At 47.8% G+C, this 18,412-nt stretch overlaps 4 protein-coding genes across 4 annotated transcripts; all 4 read left to right on the forward strand.

The window, feature by feature from the left end:
* The first annotated feature begins 2,185 nt into the window (after positions 1-2,185).
* BGZ61DRAFT_120784 (uncharacterized protein) lies at positions 2,186-4,344 on the forward strand. Its single transcript, XM_046237030.1, has 2 exons — positions 2,186-2,564; positions 2,651-4,344. Exons 1-2 carry the CDS (start codon positions 2,532-2,534, stop codon positions 4,001-4,003), a joined length of 1,386 nt encoding a protein of 461 aa, XP_046097614.1. The 5' UTR covers positions 2,186-2,531; the 3' UTR covers positions 4,004-4,344.
* A 1,257-nt stretch (positions 4,345-5,601) lies between these two features.
* BGZ61DRAFT_365654 (amidase) lies at positions 5,602-7,863 on the forward strand (the record flags this gene model as incomplete). Its single annotated transcript, XM_046241628.1, has 10 exons — positions 5,602-5,936; positions 6,085-6,431; positions 6,497-6,596; positions 6,661-6,772; positions 6,840-7,041; positions 7,078-7,219; positions 7,275-7,433; positions 7,488-7,564; positions 7,620-7,700; positions 7,772-7,863. Coding segments are annotated over 10 exons (1,647 nt in total), but the record flags the coding sequence as incomplete, so codon positions are not given.
* Positions 7,864-11,172: 3,309 nt separating this feature from the next.
* BGZ61DRAFT_484001 (uncharacterized protein) lies at positions 11,173-12,227 on the forward strand (the record flags this gene model as incomplete). The annotated part of the gene is made up of 4 exons (XM_046249548.1): positions 11,173-11,265; positions 11,456-11,737; positions 11,789-11,905; positions 12,057-12,227. 4 exons carry the CDS (start codon positions 11,173-11,175, stop codon positions 12,225-12,227), a joined length of 663 nt encoding a protein of 220 aa, XP_046097616.1.
* A 5,160-nt stretch (positions 12,228-17,387) lies between these two features.
* Positions 17,388-18,281, forward strand: BGZ61DRAFT_558890 (uncharacterized protein; the record flags this gene model as incomplete). The annotated part of the gene is made up of 1 exon (XM_046255737.1): positions 17,388-18,281. The coding sequence occupies one exon, from the start codon at positions 17,388-17,390 to the stop codon at positions 18,279-18,281; it is 894 nt and encodes a 297-aa protein (XP_046097617.1).
* Positions 18,282-18,412: the final 131 nt, after the last annotated feature.

Here is an 18,412-nt window from a genome sequence, read left to right on the forward strand (position 1 = left end):
TTAAAAGGCTAGGCTTATTCCTTTAATTTAAAAATATAATTTAAAGCTTAATATATAGCTATAAATTCTAATACTTACTAAGAAAAAAACTAAGCTCTTAACCTCTTAGATTTTAAAAACTCTAAAAATTATACTTAAGATTAAATCTTAATTAGAATATCTTAAGAGATAAATTAAAAGATATAAAAGCAGCTTCCTAAAGTTAATTCTTAAAGCTTATAATTCTTTCTAAAAAATAAAGGCTATTATATATAGAGTTACTTATTAACTACTAAGAATAAAGATCTTTAAAAGACAAATAAATACTAAGCCGGCACTAGAGGGTAAAAGAACTAGATTATAAAAAAAGAGGTAATAATAGTAGAGAAAGAAAGACAGGTAATTAATTAAATAGATATAGATGTATAGGTAGTAGCTAAATTATTAAGAAGTAGTAGTTAAGGAAAGTTAGTATAATTAGGTATTTAATATTATAGTATCTATAGTAAGTTCGGTTATAATATAAGAATTTATTAAGTAGTAATTAAGATATTTAAAAAGAGTATAGTAAGTAGTTTTAATTAATTAAATAGTTTATAGTATTTTTATTATATTTTTAGTTTTAAAGGTTGGATTTTTATTATATATATTTATTTATTATATAAGCTATATATATATATTATTTTTAAATATTATTTACTTTTTTATAATAAAAATTAAATTAATAAATAAAAAATTAAATTTTTAATAATAATTTTATTTTATATATTTAAATAAAAATAGCTATATTTTATAATTTAATAAAAATATTAATAATATTAATTTAAAGAATTAAATCTTTTTTTAAAATATTACTAAAATTTAATATAACTTTTAATTTTAAAGGTTATTTTATTATATTAAGTTAATATAAATACTAACTCTATAAAATACTAATAAAAGAGAATTTAAATAAAAATAGGTTATTATAAATATTAGGAATCTTAAAATATTAAGTTAGATTATAGAAGTTTTTAATATATTTATTAAGATTAAAGTTAAAAAAGTTAAATAGAATTTTAATAAAAAAGAAAAAAGTAATTTAAAACTTAAAACTTAAGCTTTAATAACTATAATATATATATAATAAAAATATAGTAAATTTAAATATTAAATATTCTTATTAAGGGAAATATAAATTTTATATGTAATAAATAAATATTTTATAATATAATATATTTAATTTTTAATTTTTATATATTATTTTTATAAAATTTATTCTTATATTATATGAAAATTTTTATAAATTATAATAATTTATATTTATATTATAAAAATATAAAAATAATAATAAATTAAAAATATAAAAATAAATTAAAAATAAAATTAAATTATAATAATAATATAATAATATTTTTAATTTTAATTAAATAAAACTAAAATTTAATATAAACTTATTTTATTAATATAGTATTATAACCCTCTACTTAAATACTACCTAACCTCTATATATAACCCCTACAGTTTAACCCCTACAGTTTAACTCCCACAATTCAACCCCCACAGTTCAACCCCCACAGTTCAACCCCCACAGTTCAACCCACTCCCCATCACTAAGCCGCTGCTGCCCGTCCAACAGACACGTACTCCGTAACAGCGCCGTGTGGTACAAGCACAGCCCATCTTCCACCAGCACCGTCAAGTACCTGAGGGAGGCCTGTCGCAAAAGAGCATGGGTGGAGTGACATCCCACACGCTCTCTCCAGGAGCCAGCACCTCCGTCACTAAATTACAGCGCACTCGCCCTTTCTTTCCTCTCGTACCTCCTCGCCGCTCCTCCACTCTAACGCCTTCCCGCCTCCTTCATTCCTTCAGCGAACTTCAAAATACTTTTTGTCAGGCTCCCCTCTCCGCGTACTGCGCAACACTTCGTCTCTGATTCGCGCGGATGTCCCAACATGACCCCAGCTCGATAAATGACTGAATAAATTCTCCCGCACGGGCAGTACATTTGCTCAGTGAAGGCCATTTGCAAACCTGAGTTAGATAGGGACGCTCCCAATTGATATTTTAGCAGCGCGAGCACGTGCAATACATGGCTGCACCTTGGGGAATGTACGGCCATACAATGAGGCACCAATCTGGAGAAGGGTATTAATAGTCATTGGTGGCGGGCGGGGAGCAACACTCTTCAGGATGTCTCCTGTTCAAACAAAGAACTCTATGGTGATAGGTTGGAGGATGCTTAACAACTGGCATGCGTCCTGTTCCTTTGTCGCGATGGTTTCTCTCACCAGATTCCATACCAGCGTCTTTTCCTCCAGCGCTTCGCCAACCCTTCCCCCTCTTCATGTGGCATCCATTAACGGATTCAGTTTGGCGAGTGGACCGTCATTTTCCTCATTCCTTCCATATTATTGCCATTTGTGACGGTCCTCTCACTACCGGTGAACAAAGTTGGCGTCCTGCGTCGGCTAGACATTGCAATCCTTTGTCGGCTTCGTCCTCTTTTTTCCTGGGCCGTTTTGTTTGTCCCATCTGAGAAATCGACCCGCTGTCCATTGGAGCTAGCAATGTGCTCGGATTGCAGCCAAAATGGCACTGGGGTACGTTGATACTGCATCCTATTGCTTTCAGCTTCGTTTGCCTAGCCGACCATGTCCGATACCAGACTGACCATGAGCACTCCCAGTCCATCTCCGGAGTCAGCATGGCCGTCTACTTCCTCAAGATGAGAGCTGAAGGAAATTTTGAAGTTCACCTGTGCCTGGAGCTTGAAGCAACCATCCTGGATACCCTCCGACGACATGGGTTGACTCCCAACCTCATCCTGCTGTCCGATCGCAAGTTTCTTTGTCGGCGATTATTGGAACAAGTCGGGCTGGACTTTGACTACAAGTATGGGCTTCGCGCCATCATATTCAGTAGGCATCCGACTATCCATTTCAGACTCACTGCTCATGCAGGCCTAGAAAAGCTCATCGAACGGGCTCAGCGCCTCCTCCGAGAAGCAAATACATGGGGGGCGTTTGTGAAGATGGACAATCCTCCATACTTGTGGGACGCTGTGGTCTTGGCAAGGCATTTTGGATCGCGGCAAGCTACCATGGCATGGATCTCCGCCAAGCGCGAGGAAGCAGCAAACCCTCCGCAATCGCCAAGCGACGACAGCAGCGGCGTGAAGGGAATGAACGACGGGGGTCTCGAAACGCCGCAGTCTTCACGATTGACTCGCCCTAAGCATATCCTACCAACAACCCACCCCAAAACACCACTTCGCAAGCTCAAGTCATCCCACTTGTCCACGCCACCGCGTCGAAATCCTGCCAAGTTCAGCCTTTCGAGGGACAGCGTTGCGGCGCTGCGGGGCCGAGATATGAGCACATACGGTGGCCAGCTCCGCCGCAGCCCGCTTCTAGGCGACAGTTTAAGAAGCTTGTACAACGTCACTCACGAGGACGGCGATACTTTCTTACCCTCGACGCCGATTGCAAACCCGTCCATCCGAACCTTCAGTTACTTCCCTCCGGATGGAGTCCCTCGCTCGGTTTATACTCCGTCTTGGGTCACGGATCAGATGGGCTTTGATGATCTCACACCATCGCGACCCCGTCCTACCCATGTGACATCAATCGCGCCGAGCTGCCCTCCAAGCCTCGAACGGGAGCTGTCTTCTGTGCATAGTGTGGCCAACGATCTCTCGTCGGCATCAATGGAGACCCCGTCATATGCCAACACCGTTGTCGCAACGACTGTGCTCGATAATCCTGCTCGGATGGACGATGTGCTGTTTCATATGGCACCATTTTCCTCCCAGACCATCGATTCTCCCCTTCTCGATGCTGTGGATATTCATGGTCCCCGTCTTGGCAATGCGCCTGGCGATGATAAGCATATGAGGTTTGCGGACGTCAACTCTATGATCCCATTGACGACACTACCTCCTCAATCCGTACTCAGGGAAACAGGTTCGCCTTATAGAGCTCGCAAAAACGTTAGATTTGTTCTGCCAAATTGTAGAGCTCCACCGGCTCTTAGGAATTGATTGCGCCTTTTTGGAATTCCCCCAATCGGCATCTTAAGAATGGGATTAACCCACTTGAGGTTGTACTCACGGCTTTCCTCAGATTGAGTCCAGGGATGAGATGCCTATCGTTTATGATATACCGTATTCCCTCGGTTCCTGGTACATACGACCATAGCTCTTAGAAATACGGGATCCCGTCAAGCTCTCATCTAGAGTTCAAGGGCAACCATTTTTTGACGCCCAAGCCTTCTGGAATAGAGACTTAGACTTTCGATATTGGAAGTTGGCAAATTAACAGAGGGGCCAATGAAGAACCACTTTGCCATCACTAATAATCTTTAGAAATAGGAAGACGAGACATAAATTAAGTCTAAATAAAGATAGGAATATTAACCAATAAGTTTTAACAACCCCTTTTTTTCTTTCTATTTAATAATTATTATACTGCATTCAGGCCCTGCAGCAAAACTCCACATACCAAGCCAGCCGAACTCCGCGATTAGCAATAACAGACCGACATATTGTGGCGTACAAATACCACATATATCTCATGCTCCCTCAGTAAATTGCTTTCCATATATGTAGAGCCTATGCTTGATAGGAAAAGTTTCTCTTGGATAAAGAGCTGCTACTGTCATAGCGGTCACGACCACTATAATCATGAATGCCACCACGGCTTATGACCTTGGCCAAGCCTACGGCCATAGTTGCCGGTAAAAGCATCTGCGATAGCGGTGGGACCTGAACTTGGTGGGTCGTTTTGGTGAGGGAGGACGGCAGTTCTTAATTTGTGATGTGCTTCGATCTTATCGTCAAGTCAGTCCCTAAAGTCAACCTCCCAACGCCGCCCCCGGCACCCGTCGGCTTCCTCCTCTCTGACCAAATATTTACGATACTACCCAGTAATTGTAGAGTTGTACATCGGAGCGTTCCAGACCTAAGTAGCTTTTCGTCTAAATCGCGTTTCAATACACCGTAGCCATCCACCTAGAGAAATAATGACTCTCTACTCCGCTTGGAGTTGGCCAAGTTGGCTCTATTTGAAACCAAAATTGTGGCACGCCCTACAACAGTTCGCTCAGAGTATGGTGGTGGATTTTGGTTGCGTTCATTGTCTTGAAATCCTGAATTATGCCTCACACAAGGCTTAGTAAGTGACGCTGCGTCCCCTCCTATCGTGGTCGAGGATCCTCGTTCTCGAGCTTAATTCATCTGCGCGCATATTTCTCTCATTTCCCCTGCTACTAAACGATACAAAGGTTCCCCTCTGTCTGCTGTTCTGCATCTCTCAATTCGTCGTCGTCGAAGTCATCGCCGCCATCATCGTACTTTTCGGAAACGGCAGCACCTGGACGAAAGCAGCGCAGCGGCTAAGTACTGCTTCAAGGAGACATCCGACATGGAGAACCCGGCAGTTGTTTACGCTGACAATATTCTCGTCATCAATCATGTCTCTTACAAGCTGGTCGGCCATGTACGGAAGCCATGGTCCCCCTCTCCCCGGCCTGCTCCCGCCCCTGCTCCTTTTGCTTCCAGGCTGACCTCTACCGAAACAGGGTGGAACAATCGATGGCTATTCTGGAGCCGTAGCCGCCAGGCGCGGCGCCACCCCCTTCATCCTCTACAACATACCTGATGGCGTTGCCGTATCCGAGGCCCAACTGGAAGACTTCCGCTCCGGCGTTCTGGAGCCAGATGTCTCTTTCCAGACCGACTTCCTGCAGCTGATCGTTTTCTATGGTGCCGAGGAAGCAGTTATATATCTCCAACCCTCCGCCATCCAACTACTGAAGGAAGTTTGGAAGGCGGAATGGGAGTTTGCCAAGTTCCCAAACATGTCAAACCTTGATAGCGGCCCATATGTCGGCTACGAAGGGCATATCTTTCAACCCTGGAGAATTTACCATGATCAGAATCTGACAATGACGGTGACCTACCAGCCTAACAGAGGGTAAGTTTAGCCGCATTACCAGTCTTCTCATCAAACGTTCCGACGCTGATATGCGACATCTCCAAGACGACCGGTCGAACTGGACAACACCCTTAACGGGGTCAGCTCCCTCCGGGGCCGTACCACCACAGTCCTATGCGAACGCTAGCGTCGCGCCGGATAAACCGCTGAAGGGCGTCACGATTGCTGTCAAGGACATATTCGATATAGAAGGGAGTAAGACCGCGCTTTGCAATCGTGCTTGGGCAGAATATCAGTCACCCAAGACACGCACTGCCCCCTCAATCAAGCGTCTTCAGGACCTAGGGGCGTGGGTGGTGGGTAAGACTCGGCTCAACGCCATGGTAGTCCGAGAGGAGACCATGGAGTGCGTCGAATGGCTCGCGCCGTACAATCCTCGCGGGGATGGCTATCAGACTCCGTCTGGGAGCAGCAGTGGAAGCTGCGCAGCTCTCGGAGCCTACCCCTGGATCGACTTTGCCATTGGCTCCGACAGTGAGTCCCGTCAACCCCCGACCCCTTCCTTCGGTGTACTTAGCTGATTTCAATGGCATCTCTAGCGAATGGAAGCTGTCGAAAGCCTGCTTATTGGAACGGATGCTTTGCTATTCGGCCGACACACGGCGTTCTCGATACCCAAGGCGTAGCGTCTTTCTGCCCGTATTTCCAACCAACCCTTTACAATTGACCCTAGCTCCTGTTCGGTCCCTAACAGATTCATCAGGTACTTCGATGTTCCCTCTTTCTTTGGCCGTGACATTTCACGCTTCCGTCACTTTGCAGAGCTGTGGTACGGCGACTCAAACAGGCTGATGAAGGATTACGAGTTTGGGACGGTATGTTTCTCCGCTCTGCTCTAAGTCGACTTCCGAATGCCGCCTAACGTCTTCTGATTGCTCGAAGAGCGGGACTGGGATACTCTACCCTCTCGACTACCTACCAACCTCCAATGCATCCCAGATGAAGCTCATTGACTCATTTGTCGAGGATCGAGAGCATGTGCTTGGTACAAAGCGAACACCCATCTCGCTAGCGGAGCTGTGGAAGAAATCTCCTCCAGATTCGGTGGTCGACAAGGATCTCCCAGAGTACCTCAAGACGGCACGTTCTTTCTATGCTAGGCCTTTCACATCTTCCAAAGAACTGTTGCTGATATACCCTCACCAGGCCGGAACATTACCCTACTATCAGGACGCTATCGGCGTCGTCAAGGAATTTTACGATGGCTACACGGCGAAGTTCGGAAAGACGCCGTTCGTACATCGCGCTCTTCTATGGAGATGGTAATTTCCTAGAGTTGCGTCACGTAGATTGTGGTACTGATGATCTCTCTGTCAGGGAAACGGCGGACCAAGTAACGCCAGAGGAGCGAGACGAGGGGTGGGCCCGGATCTATACGTACAGAAAGTGGCTTCTGGACAACATCTTCACTGAGGGTTCCATTCTTGTCCTCCCCATTGACGAGGGCAGGCCGAACTATCGCGATACCCCTCCCCCGTAAGTTGAACCTGTACTAGAGATTATCCTTACTAAACTTTCTGTCTTGGGCAGTCCGTTCGGTCTCCTCAGCGGATACTCCTCCCTTTGCATATCACCTATCGCTGGAATCCTAGAAGTAACAGCGCCCAGTGAGTGGATATTGCCTCAACTCGTGCGATGTGATGCTCATGAGGACGAACTCAGTCGGCGAGATATCGTACGACTCGGAGATAACGCACCGCAGGGAACCATTCCCAATCAGCGTCAGCGTAACAGGGCCGCCCGGTGAGTTTTTGGGTACCCGGGACCTCGTCGTTCAAACACTTTCTAACTTGTTGGTATTCCATCCTTGGTAGGGACCGATCTAGGTCTCATCGACCTTATCCATCGGACTCTTCAAGAAGCGGGGAAGCCGATCCGTCTCAACACGGGGCGTTCCATCCTCTGAGGTGGGTTCCTTCTCTCGTGGTCTAGCAAGGGACTGTACCAGATTCAGGAATTGTTGTTCCGCGGCGCAAGAGATTTGGAACAAGTCACCCAGCGCGTACCTTGGGTCCTGCCGCAGGATTTCGGGGTCCTGGAAGCGTACGCACTGCAGGGCAGAGGCAGGCATTTTGGTTTGCCTCCCGCTGTGCTTGTCCAGAACGGGGCGGGTAGCGACCATCGGCTACGTCGTCCAGCAGAGCAAGCCGCCCTCGATGCTGGATGTTGGGCGATATGTTGGTGATTCACGTACGGCGTCGGTCAGTGGGACACCATGGCTCTGCGAGGCTCCTGCTCAGATTTCGCCTACTGTCGATCTATCCTACGCCTATGCCGCCTCCAATCTCAGCCTCGCTTACGGGCGAACAAACGGCAGACACAGGATGGGGGGCCTCGGGTTGAGCTTAAGATACTGACCCTACGACCACGGTTTTTTTCTCCAGGAAATGTGAATGTATAAACTCAGCTGGTTCATTTAATTATGGCCCTCTATGAACGGGCTCCAAGTCGTTGAGTAAGGTGGAGGACTGCGTTGTTGTGCTAGCAGATTCAGGGCTTTTTGTCGAATCACTGAATGAACCTCCGGGTTTGGATTTGGCTGAGGAGAGATGCGATTTGAGCGGTGGTAGGGTTACTTCGGTCATCGACCAACTTGCATGGAGAATGCGCAACTTGGCAGCGATGGCGTTTGCGCCACCCTTGGTAACCCAGCACGTTACTTAGACTCGTGAGACAAGACTCTGGGAGCCTAACAGTAGGAAGGTGCCTTTCGATATAATGGCAAAAGTTTACCAGCACCGATCGGGGTTCGCCGCTCTGAGGCGACTTGTCACCTGCCAACTCGCTTCCGCAGTTGCTGCACGGAGAGTGATACCTAGACATCTGGTTTGTGGCGTATGTCAAATCATTTCTCACTGCAGCCCCAAGAGTGGGCACGGCCTGTAGCATCTCGGGGGGCTCGTATTCGGCTATGTTGCATGGTCCTGGGGCGAGCTGCGTTCTGCCCAATTGAATGGATGGCGGAGTCTGATGGTGTGTTGCATTCCCCAGCCTGGCTTTCTTGATTTCCTCACCGGTTTCATTTCCAGCGCCATTTAGGCAGCAGACACCGTCTGTGCTACATGACGGCAGCCGCTAGTCTTATCACACCCATATTGGAATCATGATTGGCTGTTTGCACACATTGTGGTCAGTATGCCGATTGTCTCAACCCAGCCACCGATAAAGGGAGACCTTGGCTTAGAAGCGCTTGGAAACGGATAGCTGGGGCATTGAGGCAATAATGAGCAAGCCCATTGCAAACGGCAGGGGTCTGAGTGGGGTATTTTGATGCATGCAGCAGATATCATAGGTGGCTTCGTCTTGAAGGCGTCGAGCCGTTTGCGACTGCATAGTCGGTGGCTGGCTGCGCACCGTGGCAAACAACATCGGTCAGCCGGATAGGGGATTGAATGCTAGTGGAAGTGGCAGACCGGTCAATGTCTCGGTGGAAAGCGAACACTACGGTCGGCCGCCGGCAGCGCTTCGCCCTCATCCAACCAACATCTGTTGGGGAACACGGGACAGAGATGTGGCAGCCACGTAATGAAATAGAATGGGCTTAACTCTAGTGCCCTGGCTCTCTTTTCTTCTTCCGGTTGCATTTTCGTGGACATGGCGGGCTGCGTTCTGTAATGAGTTTTGGCTGGCACAATTATCTGGAGCTGTGCTCCTAGATGATGGTATCGTAAACTCCACACTCGGAGTAACAGATTCGTCCCAAAATGACCCCTTCTGACATCATAAAAAAAACCTTACCTGTACAACGCTTTTTGTTGTCGAATGACGGACGACAGGGAGCTCTCTGGGAACACTCTGCTTGGTCATCCCGCGCCGTCCCGCATCGCTCCGTGGACTAAACCATGTCCCTGCTGCATCATACATAAGCGATACCTGGATCCAATCTCGTTGGACGCAACTTTATCGCCCTGACCCGACATGCCTTGATCACTTCTCAACTTTTGCAAACTCGGTATATGCGGGCTCAAGCTAGTTAGCCCTGGTCGCGTCGATCTCGAGCGTTCGAGATGTGCAAACTGACAACTGACAACTCGGATGATGGAGGCGTCTGTTGCAAGGACAATGCTGGAAATTTAAAAGCAACGTTTTACGGTGGCATAGGGGGCGCTATACCAGGAACAAGGGTCAATTTTGGCCTGACATGGGGTTAAGTTGTGTGGAGGGGACGCGTTGGGCATCATTGTTGCAAGCCTCCGTCGTGTCTCCTCATCCCAGTGTACTCGGTATTCGGCACTCAGTGCCTGGAAATTCGTACCCGGTAGCTAGTATTGCTTAAATTTTCTACCCCACGCAAGTGTTCTTCCTACTTCGGAAGGTGAGGAGAGTTGCTGGTGGCAAGACGAAGGCCTGCTCGCAGCATTCTCTCGCTGGGCAGATGCCTCGTCGGCCGAGAACGTCCTTACCAAGATTCAGTCATGCTCACACCACACATACTCGTTAGAATCTAATGAGAAAATTAGAAAGATACTTATCCGAAACCTTACCATGTACTCGTAAATGGAGCAATTTTGTCATGCCACCATTAAACGCTGGGATTGGCCGCGTACTTTTTGACTCGAGTAGATGGTACATTATCCTATCGCATGAATCGGAGTAATTGTACGGAAAACAAAACAGACTTAGATTATATTGACCAATCTAGCAGCTAAAACCGCTTTTGTCTTGCTTAAAATGCCCGTCTAATTGTAAGCGAAGCTGTCCTAAACCGTGAAGTGACTGTAACCAACCCAAACATCGACGAAATGTTGCCCATAAGAGCCTCTATTACACAAATCAATGTTCCCTGGAGGAGAAGAGTCCCCCAATAATGTACGCCTGCAATGCAAACCAATCGCTGTGATGACAAGACAACCCTGAAAAGTCATCTCCAAAAACCATGAAACAATCACCTGGCCGTCAAACGCCCCACGCAGCCTGATAGCTGTTAAGAAAACCAAACGCCTGGCCAGTTTTTGAACCCTCCAAACACACAAGAAACATTACTTCACATATCCGTTAGATAGCACCATTCTCACTTCATGCTTGGTCCTTTCTTCCATAAGAGCCTTCAAACGACTTAGCCCTCGTCTGTATCTCCATAGCTTGAAACTTACGGCTCTCCAAAGAGATGGAAACGGCCTCACCGTTGCTGATGCCGTGGGTGCCAGCGATGGTCAAGTAGCTCTGAGGACCGCCGGTTATTGTTTGTGGCCATCCTGGGTTTACAAACTCGACCATGTGTCCCACCCGGTGCGGCCATGTGGCTATTGTCTTGGTACTGGAGGAATTTTCGGTAAAGACGTCATCTATGAATGAACGAGTTAGTATGGTTCGTCAATACTGTAATGGGTAGAGGTACCATGAGAAAACATCCGGGATGATTCCACCATCTGTGACAGCCAGAGCAACTCACTGCTGTGCTACTGAACGAAGATATGATCCAAGTCTCCAGTGGAGATTGAATGAGAGGAAGAGCGTAGGGTTTCAAGTCCCTTGCGCCTATTCATGAGCCTGAATAGGTACTCGAGCTTGGAAACCACACAGCCCAAATACTGGCGATTGTTGCCAACCAGACTGCGAAGGACGAAGCAGATGCCGGCCAGTGGAAATGCAAGGAGGTCGAGAGCAGTAAGACCATGGACCATCCCAATGCCCCGAAAGACTTTCAGCAGGTCGATTATCTTCCTCGGGAGCCTGCGGAGGAGGAGTTCGGTACCATTGACCGCTGCGAATCTCGACTTCGCCATTTCACAAAACTGGCGCTGATCCTCAGCGACCAGGAAAACACCCGTAAAATAGTGGTAGGTGTCATTTAAACCAGTGAGAAGAAGGAGTTGCTGTGGATAAACTAGGCGATGTATGGGCGGGCGAGGACAAGATTGGGTGGGGAAATGATCAAATGGTTACTCCGGTCAACATTCCGTGGAGCTGCCCTCCCCCCGATTCTTGGCCGACAGCCCGTTTTCTCAGTCTGTAGCTATCGGCACATCTCCATTGATAAAAAAGCCGGCAGCGGAATCTGAGGCAATTTGTCCCGTGTCCGACGGGGTGTCTTGGGACCATTGGCCTGGAGGGATTCTTGCATTGTGATGGCCAAGCCCAGCTGAATTGAAACCGCAGCACCGTGAGACGGACCGAGTGTTTGCTTTTGCGTGGATAAGGATTTCCAACAATGGGCATGGCTTAAACACGGGACATGTCTCCGTCAGGGTAATAGCTCTGGTCGGGATTGCGCTGAGCCCCCCTCGCCCCTGGTGGCGCGATTGCGGTGAAGTTCTCGACGCTCGATGAGCGAATGGCGTCCACTCAAGAAGCGGCGACATCAAAACCGAGAAAAAATACCTCGTCACAATGCACCTTGGCATCTTGCGTATCTACTCCGCAAGGCTCGCACCACCCCCGCCCGTCGTGAGGTGTGGCGTTGTCGGCTTGGTCCCCCAGAAGAGCTGAGACCTTTCGTAAATGTCTCTGGTCTCCGAGGATTTTCTTGGCCCAATTATGGCAAGAAACTCAGTAGAATAATCGATACGAATAGAAGAATGCCATCGAAATAAAGGAGGAGTTCGATTAATCGTAACCGGTGTTCAAGAGCACCAGCTTCCTGAGTTGGTTTTTATTAGAAATGGAGCTGCCCGCCAACTCCTGTGGGACAGTGATAATACCAATGTGCCCCCCACGCAATAGCTTATCGCCAACAGAAGAAGAAGCAACGAATGATACTAGCTACAGCCCGTAGTGCGCAAGCAATGACCGACAGTGTCAGCACATCACGATACAAATCTAGGGTGAACCCATCATTGGATGAACAGTCCGCTCTTCAAAACCCGTGCTCGTATTGGCCAATTCGGCTGCGTGATCACTAATGAACTTACTGGGCCCATCGCGGTCGTTGGTGGCTGTCTCAGGTAGTGAGCTATTTTATGCTGGGGCTTCAGCCGTCTCCCCGTCCGCCAACCACCTTCTTGCCATTGACTTACAAATCTCGCTTCAGCTCGCCACAACTTGGGCGATTCCATCATCCATGCAGTTCCTAGCTGGACTTTAGCTTCTTGGCGGGCATGTGGCCACTGTGATGTTGCTCACCACCAGAACATTTCAACCTGAAACTGGGTCTTCCTCATGTCTTTCAAGTCCTAGAGGGTGGCAACCTTGAAAACTTCTGAGACATGAAGGGCAGCATTGTAGTATAGATGAGGCTGCGCTACGCACTCGGTTATTCTGAACTGAAGTGATGTCCATCTCCGGTGGGTGCCATCTAATGTGACCTTCTGGCTGATTGTCTCTTTCCTTCTGTGGGACTAGTTTTCTTGTGTGTTGTTCCCCGAAGCTCACAAATGACACCAGTGTCGGGCTGTTTACCCCAATGAGCCCTTCAGAGTGTCGCACTGATCCAAATAAAGACAAGTCATTTCGAAAGCCTTGCTCCACGCCTAACAACAATTCTACCCGTGCCAGTTGCCCCGGGTCCATTGCTCCATATTACTTTTCGCAGTCTAGACCACTCTCCTATAGCTTTGATTCAATCATTCGAAGTTCCCAAAAGTCGCCAAAAAGTCTAGACCATTCGAAAAAGAGCCGATGTGTTTTAGCGCCCATTGCGCACCTCGACTAATCGGATCTCCCACCGTTGTCGATCGATACATTCAGGACTTGAGTCGTATTTTTATCTTCCCATGACGGGTCTGTTATAGTTTGAGAGATTCATACCAGCTAGCGATGAAGTGTTTCCTCGAGGGCATGTGGTGTCTACTGAGATAGCAACCCGGTCTATGGTTTTGTAGTCCTTCCACCCTTGTCTTCAACCTCAAGGCAGATTTGCACTGGCCCACAAGTTAACTATGCACTGGCGAAGAATAGTAATGCGACTTGTCATGCACACCTTTATCGTTCGTGATAGTGGCGCTTCGAGGTTTCTCGGAGTGGCGACGCGCTTCCACGCGTTCCTGACCCCTGTACCCCAGTCGCCACAAGTACTCGAGTAGCATCTTCAAGTTCAACAAGACTCCCAAAATTAGGTCCACATGCTCTATCTAAATCTTAAAGATAGCTTTACGGTCAAAATTGGAAATGATGATAGATGTTTGCCATCCAGTTCATCTCGCACCTCTCAGTGGTCCCGGGCTCCTGGGTTAAGTATTTCTTCTCACCCATTCCTCAATCGTTACAGCTTTCCGCCTTATTGGCGTTCTCTGTCTCTTCACCATTCACCTGAAACGAGGCCATAACAACCCTTATTGAATTGTGATAATATGATTCGAAATTCTTTGTCTTGCCTCTGCCTGGGGAGAAGTGGTTACCATCTCTCGAAAATCGAGGCTATAGGGTAGGTGCATTTGCTCTCTACTTGAGCTATTTTACATAGAAATCTGCTTGGACTTGGATTTATTTGTAATTCTACAACATGTAGCTGAATTGCCTACAGTAGAGAATGTGTCAGGGTGCTACTGCGGGACGGAGCCTCAGCAGTCGGCTGTGCGATGGGATCGAATCTTGTGACTTACAGCGAAACATCTCAATTCGTACACCTAATTGATACTACTCTAGTCTTCTAGGATTGTAGACGTTATCCACACTTCATTTTCTAATTGGACCTTTTTCACTTAAACCCTTGTTTCAATGCACTTGACATTACAGTACTCAAAGAAACACTATGTATGTACCTGATATTCCTCTCTCGCGGGCGACCACAATAGCCTGCGCATTGCACAGACAGCGACTACCTACCTAAAGCCTGAGAGCTCTGGGCCCAATGTCTCCGAAGGTGAGAATGACTTTGAAGGAATGGACGATGAAGCCTATGTAGGTGGACGCAGCGAAGTTTCCCGAGGAGAAGGAGTGAATATGGCTGCTGCAGTCGAAGGCACCTGATAGGGCAAAACTACATGAAACCCAGTTTGGTGGTGTGGTCCAGGAGTGTCGAACCAGATCAATTGATTCTAGCAGGGTGTGTTGAACGCTCGACTGCATTTGATCCCTTCCCAAGGTGATTCGGACCCAAGATTCGATTGCTATGCAGCTCCTCAACAAGTTTAAGTTGATACCCGTTACCTGCCGTCTATTCCGAGGACCGGCAATAGCGTCCTGGGTATTACCAGCTCGCAGGCGTACGCATGGGGCGGATATATCCGGGTGTATGATAGTATCCCGATCGTCGTGCCTTTGTTAGAGGGTGCGAATCTGGGCAGATGCGGGTAATCGGATCGACCTGGTAGCTAAAGAGGGATCCGACGAGGGAGATCACGTTTTGAGCTGGGTCGCTGACCTCCAGTAGTTAAGGGTTGATCTCGCTGAGGAAGAGACCGGGAAATTACCTTATTGGCCGTGTTATAGCCGTCATGAGATGTTTCTGGATCCTTGTCACTACCGAGGGAGGAAAGGATGCGCAGTGAGTCGCATGTAGAACGCAGCTTACGCTCCATGGACAAGGGTGTTGGTTCGAGCCAACGTATATTGCATAGAGACGGCTTCCACCTATGATACCTGAACCCCGGGAAGAAGTGTGCCGTGGGGTCTGGGCAGCTCGGGCATAAACCGCCTCGGCAATATGGGCATGGGAACGAATGCACATGCCTGGTGTGACACTATCACCATCTTGATTCGTTACAGCGCGGCTGGAAAGGACCTAATCTATTGATCAGGCCACACCATCCTAATGCGGGCAGCACCCGACCAGGTGAATTCGCCGGGTGCGAGATGCATCTGGGAGGCGTCTGGTCGGAGTAAGCCGGACCATGGCTGCGCCTCTTTCCGACGAATGGATATAAAGAGCTCGAGAATCCCCAAGTTTGCCATCGAGAGCCTAGAACCAGCAGACAACTCTAGGCCGAGACGCCCTGACAAGCTAAAACAGCATCTTTATCTTCCCAGATCGTGCATCATGTGTATTACGACCCAAGCCTCCTCTCTCCTTGTGGGCATGGCCGAAGCGCCATGCGCCGTCATGAGCTGCAACAACTTTGCTATTCCCGGCAAAAGTTACTGTTCTGAACGTATGTGGGGCCTTCATCGCTAGAGTGTAGTTTCCTTGCTGATGATGTCGATTCTAGATGGTGGTCTATCATAGTGTATCTTATCCGCCTCTGAAGTGGTTATCGTGTCCGGTGACGCGGAGTATGAAGAATGGAGTGACATGAGCTATTTTAAAGAGTGATTAGCTACGAATATACTGTTTCCCCTTCCATATTATTCACAAAGAGATCTGCACAAACTTCCTCTGCCGTGGCATAACCTTTCGCATCCTACACACCTATTACAGGTTCAATGTCTAAGCTAAGGGAACATGACAATGCACCAATGCATTTTCTGACAAGCACATAGGATCCCACTTCCCACCTATTGTAGTCCAGAGGAGATCTCCCAACGTTTGCTAGCGAATTATTATGTTGAAGCACAGGACCTATTCCCCCTTTTTTCTTCAAAAGTGCTATTTCGTGGAGCGCGGGCGGGCTTATTCTTCAAATATTTTTGCGCGATCTGTGACTAGAGATAACTTGCCAAGATGCTCGCGGATGCCAAGGAGCGTGGACCTCCGGAAACAGAGGAGGCGTAGGCAGTGCGTCCATTGAGCTTGAACAGTCCAAAAGTGTTTCTGCGATAATTAGTAGAAATAAAGTGATTGGTTCAAGTTTGAAAACGGAGAAGCGTGCAGCCCGGGTAAATGCTCGAGACTTCCCACATGTGTGGTATTGTGTGGCGGTATTGTTGGCTACCAAGGCCGCACAGGTGCAAGGCCTCTAAAATGGCGATACGAGAAATGCTGATACTGGCCCGGCCGGCTGTCTGTGACCTCTACATTTTACAAGCCGGAGTGTTGTCACGATGGAGTGCTGTGGGACTGACTCCGGTTCCATCTTAGACTATGGCCTATCCACCCCTGTTAAGCTGGCTTCAACCACATCAATCCCGTTCATCATGTTGTCTTAGTAGCTCTCTCCCTTTAATTTACCTTCATGTTGCCCACTATCTCGCACAGTGCCACACCGCGCCTGTTCCATTGTTATTGTTTACCTGTCCAGATTCAGCGACCGTGCCGCGCCACAGTTCTTGGCCATCCACCCACGACGCCATAATTCGCGACTACGACGAAGCACAGAGCATCTCGATAAACTCTACCCCTCTTTGCTTCGGGATTCATGGCGACGAGAACAAAGAAATGAGCACGTCCCAACGATCGCGGGCGGTTGCCTATAAATGGAGCTGGTTGCTATTGTTGTTGTTTTGATAGAATTTGACGCCCTCCGCATCTTCATTTCTGTTGCCTCTGTGTGATTCAGGCTGCTTGGCTCACCTAGATACTCCTTGCGTCATACTTAAGCTCACACGACAAGCAGCAGCACTTTGCCGTTGTCTTTTCGTCGACACCTTGATCTTCCTTGCTAGTTTCGTCATTCCCGCTGCCCATCCCAAACCTAACGCCAAATTACCAACAACCGACCAACTCTCTTCTCCATCATGGCAGTTCATCAGCTGCAATCACCAGCCAACACCAGTTCTGGGCATATCGCCGTCAATTCTCAGAAAGTCGACAAGGGGTCCAAGAATGTCGAGTCTGATGTCACCCAGAGAGATACTTCGACTGAAAACCAGGGACTCTTCTTGGACAACACGGAAGAAGCCTGGCCCTCCGCCTCTCATGGTTCAATGGGTCCAACAACCTCCATCCCGGACGAGCCCGAGGGATATGAGGAATCCGAGGAGTCCGAAACCACTGCCGGGCTGCCGCCTGGCATTCCCAGTCCCACGTTGGATGATTTAATCGATGAAGTGATTTCCGAATGGTCCGAAGACTCCAAATCAGAGCAGAATTGCTTGCCGAACGAACAGATGGCAACGCTGGTTTCACTACAGCAACTTCAGCAAGGCCACCCACTCAGCGAAAAAGGTCGGTGGGAAGCATTCAAGCGCAATGCGTTTTTTTGGAGGGACTCGAGACGACGCACCTCGATGAAGGGCTACAATGAGAAAGGACATGCCAAGGGCAAGAAACACGATGACGATTTCTTCACCCTGGCCGACTGGCTTGGACGCACTCGAACATTCGCCGGCGCAGATTCCCCTGAAGCGAATCAGACTAACGGCCCAGAGATGTCACTGGCTTTGCGCCTTTTCGTTCTGCTGCTGATATCGCTCATCTTACTCTTCTTGAGGACCCAGTTCGTCGGGCCAATTTCCATGGCATGGGTCGCCACGTCCTTCGTCACAGCCCTGTCCATCTTGTGTGTTTTCTTGATCATCTTCAGCTTGTTCATGATCGTGTCGATTACCTTCTTACCTGGATCCCGTTATCGTGTAGAAGGCGATATGTACAGTCCTGATCACGCATTTTCATTTACACAGTATCTATGATGTCGGCTAGTGCAACGGGGAAATTTTTGGGATAAGGCAGAAGTTCATGGGTGATACCGGAAGTCTTTGTCTTTGTTTTTTAGCGCGAAATTCGGAATCTGCCGAAGAAATAAAGCGAGGTAAATATTGCA

This window comes from Ilyonectria robusta, assembly GCF_021365365.1.
Source record: "Ilyonectria robusta strain PMI_751 chromosome Unknown BGZ61scaffold_28, whole genome shotgun sequence".
In the NCBI taxonomy this organism is placed as follows: domain Eukaryota; kingdom Fungi; phylum Ascomycota; class Sordariomycetes; order Hypocreales; family Nectriaceae; genus Ilyonectria; species Ilyonectria robusta.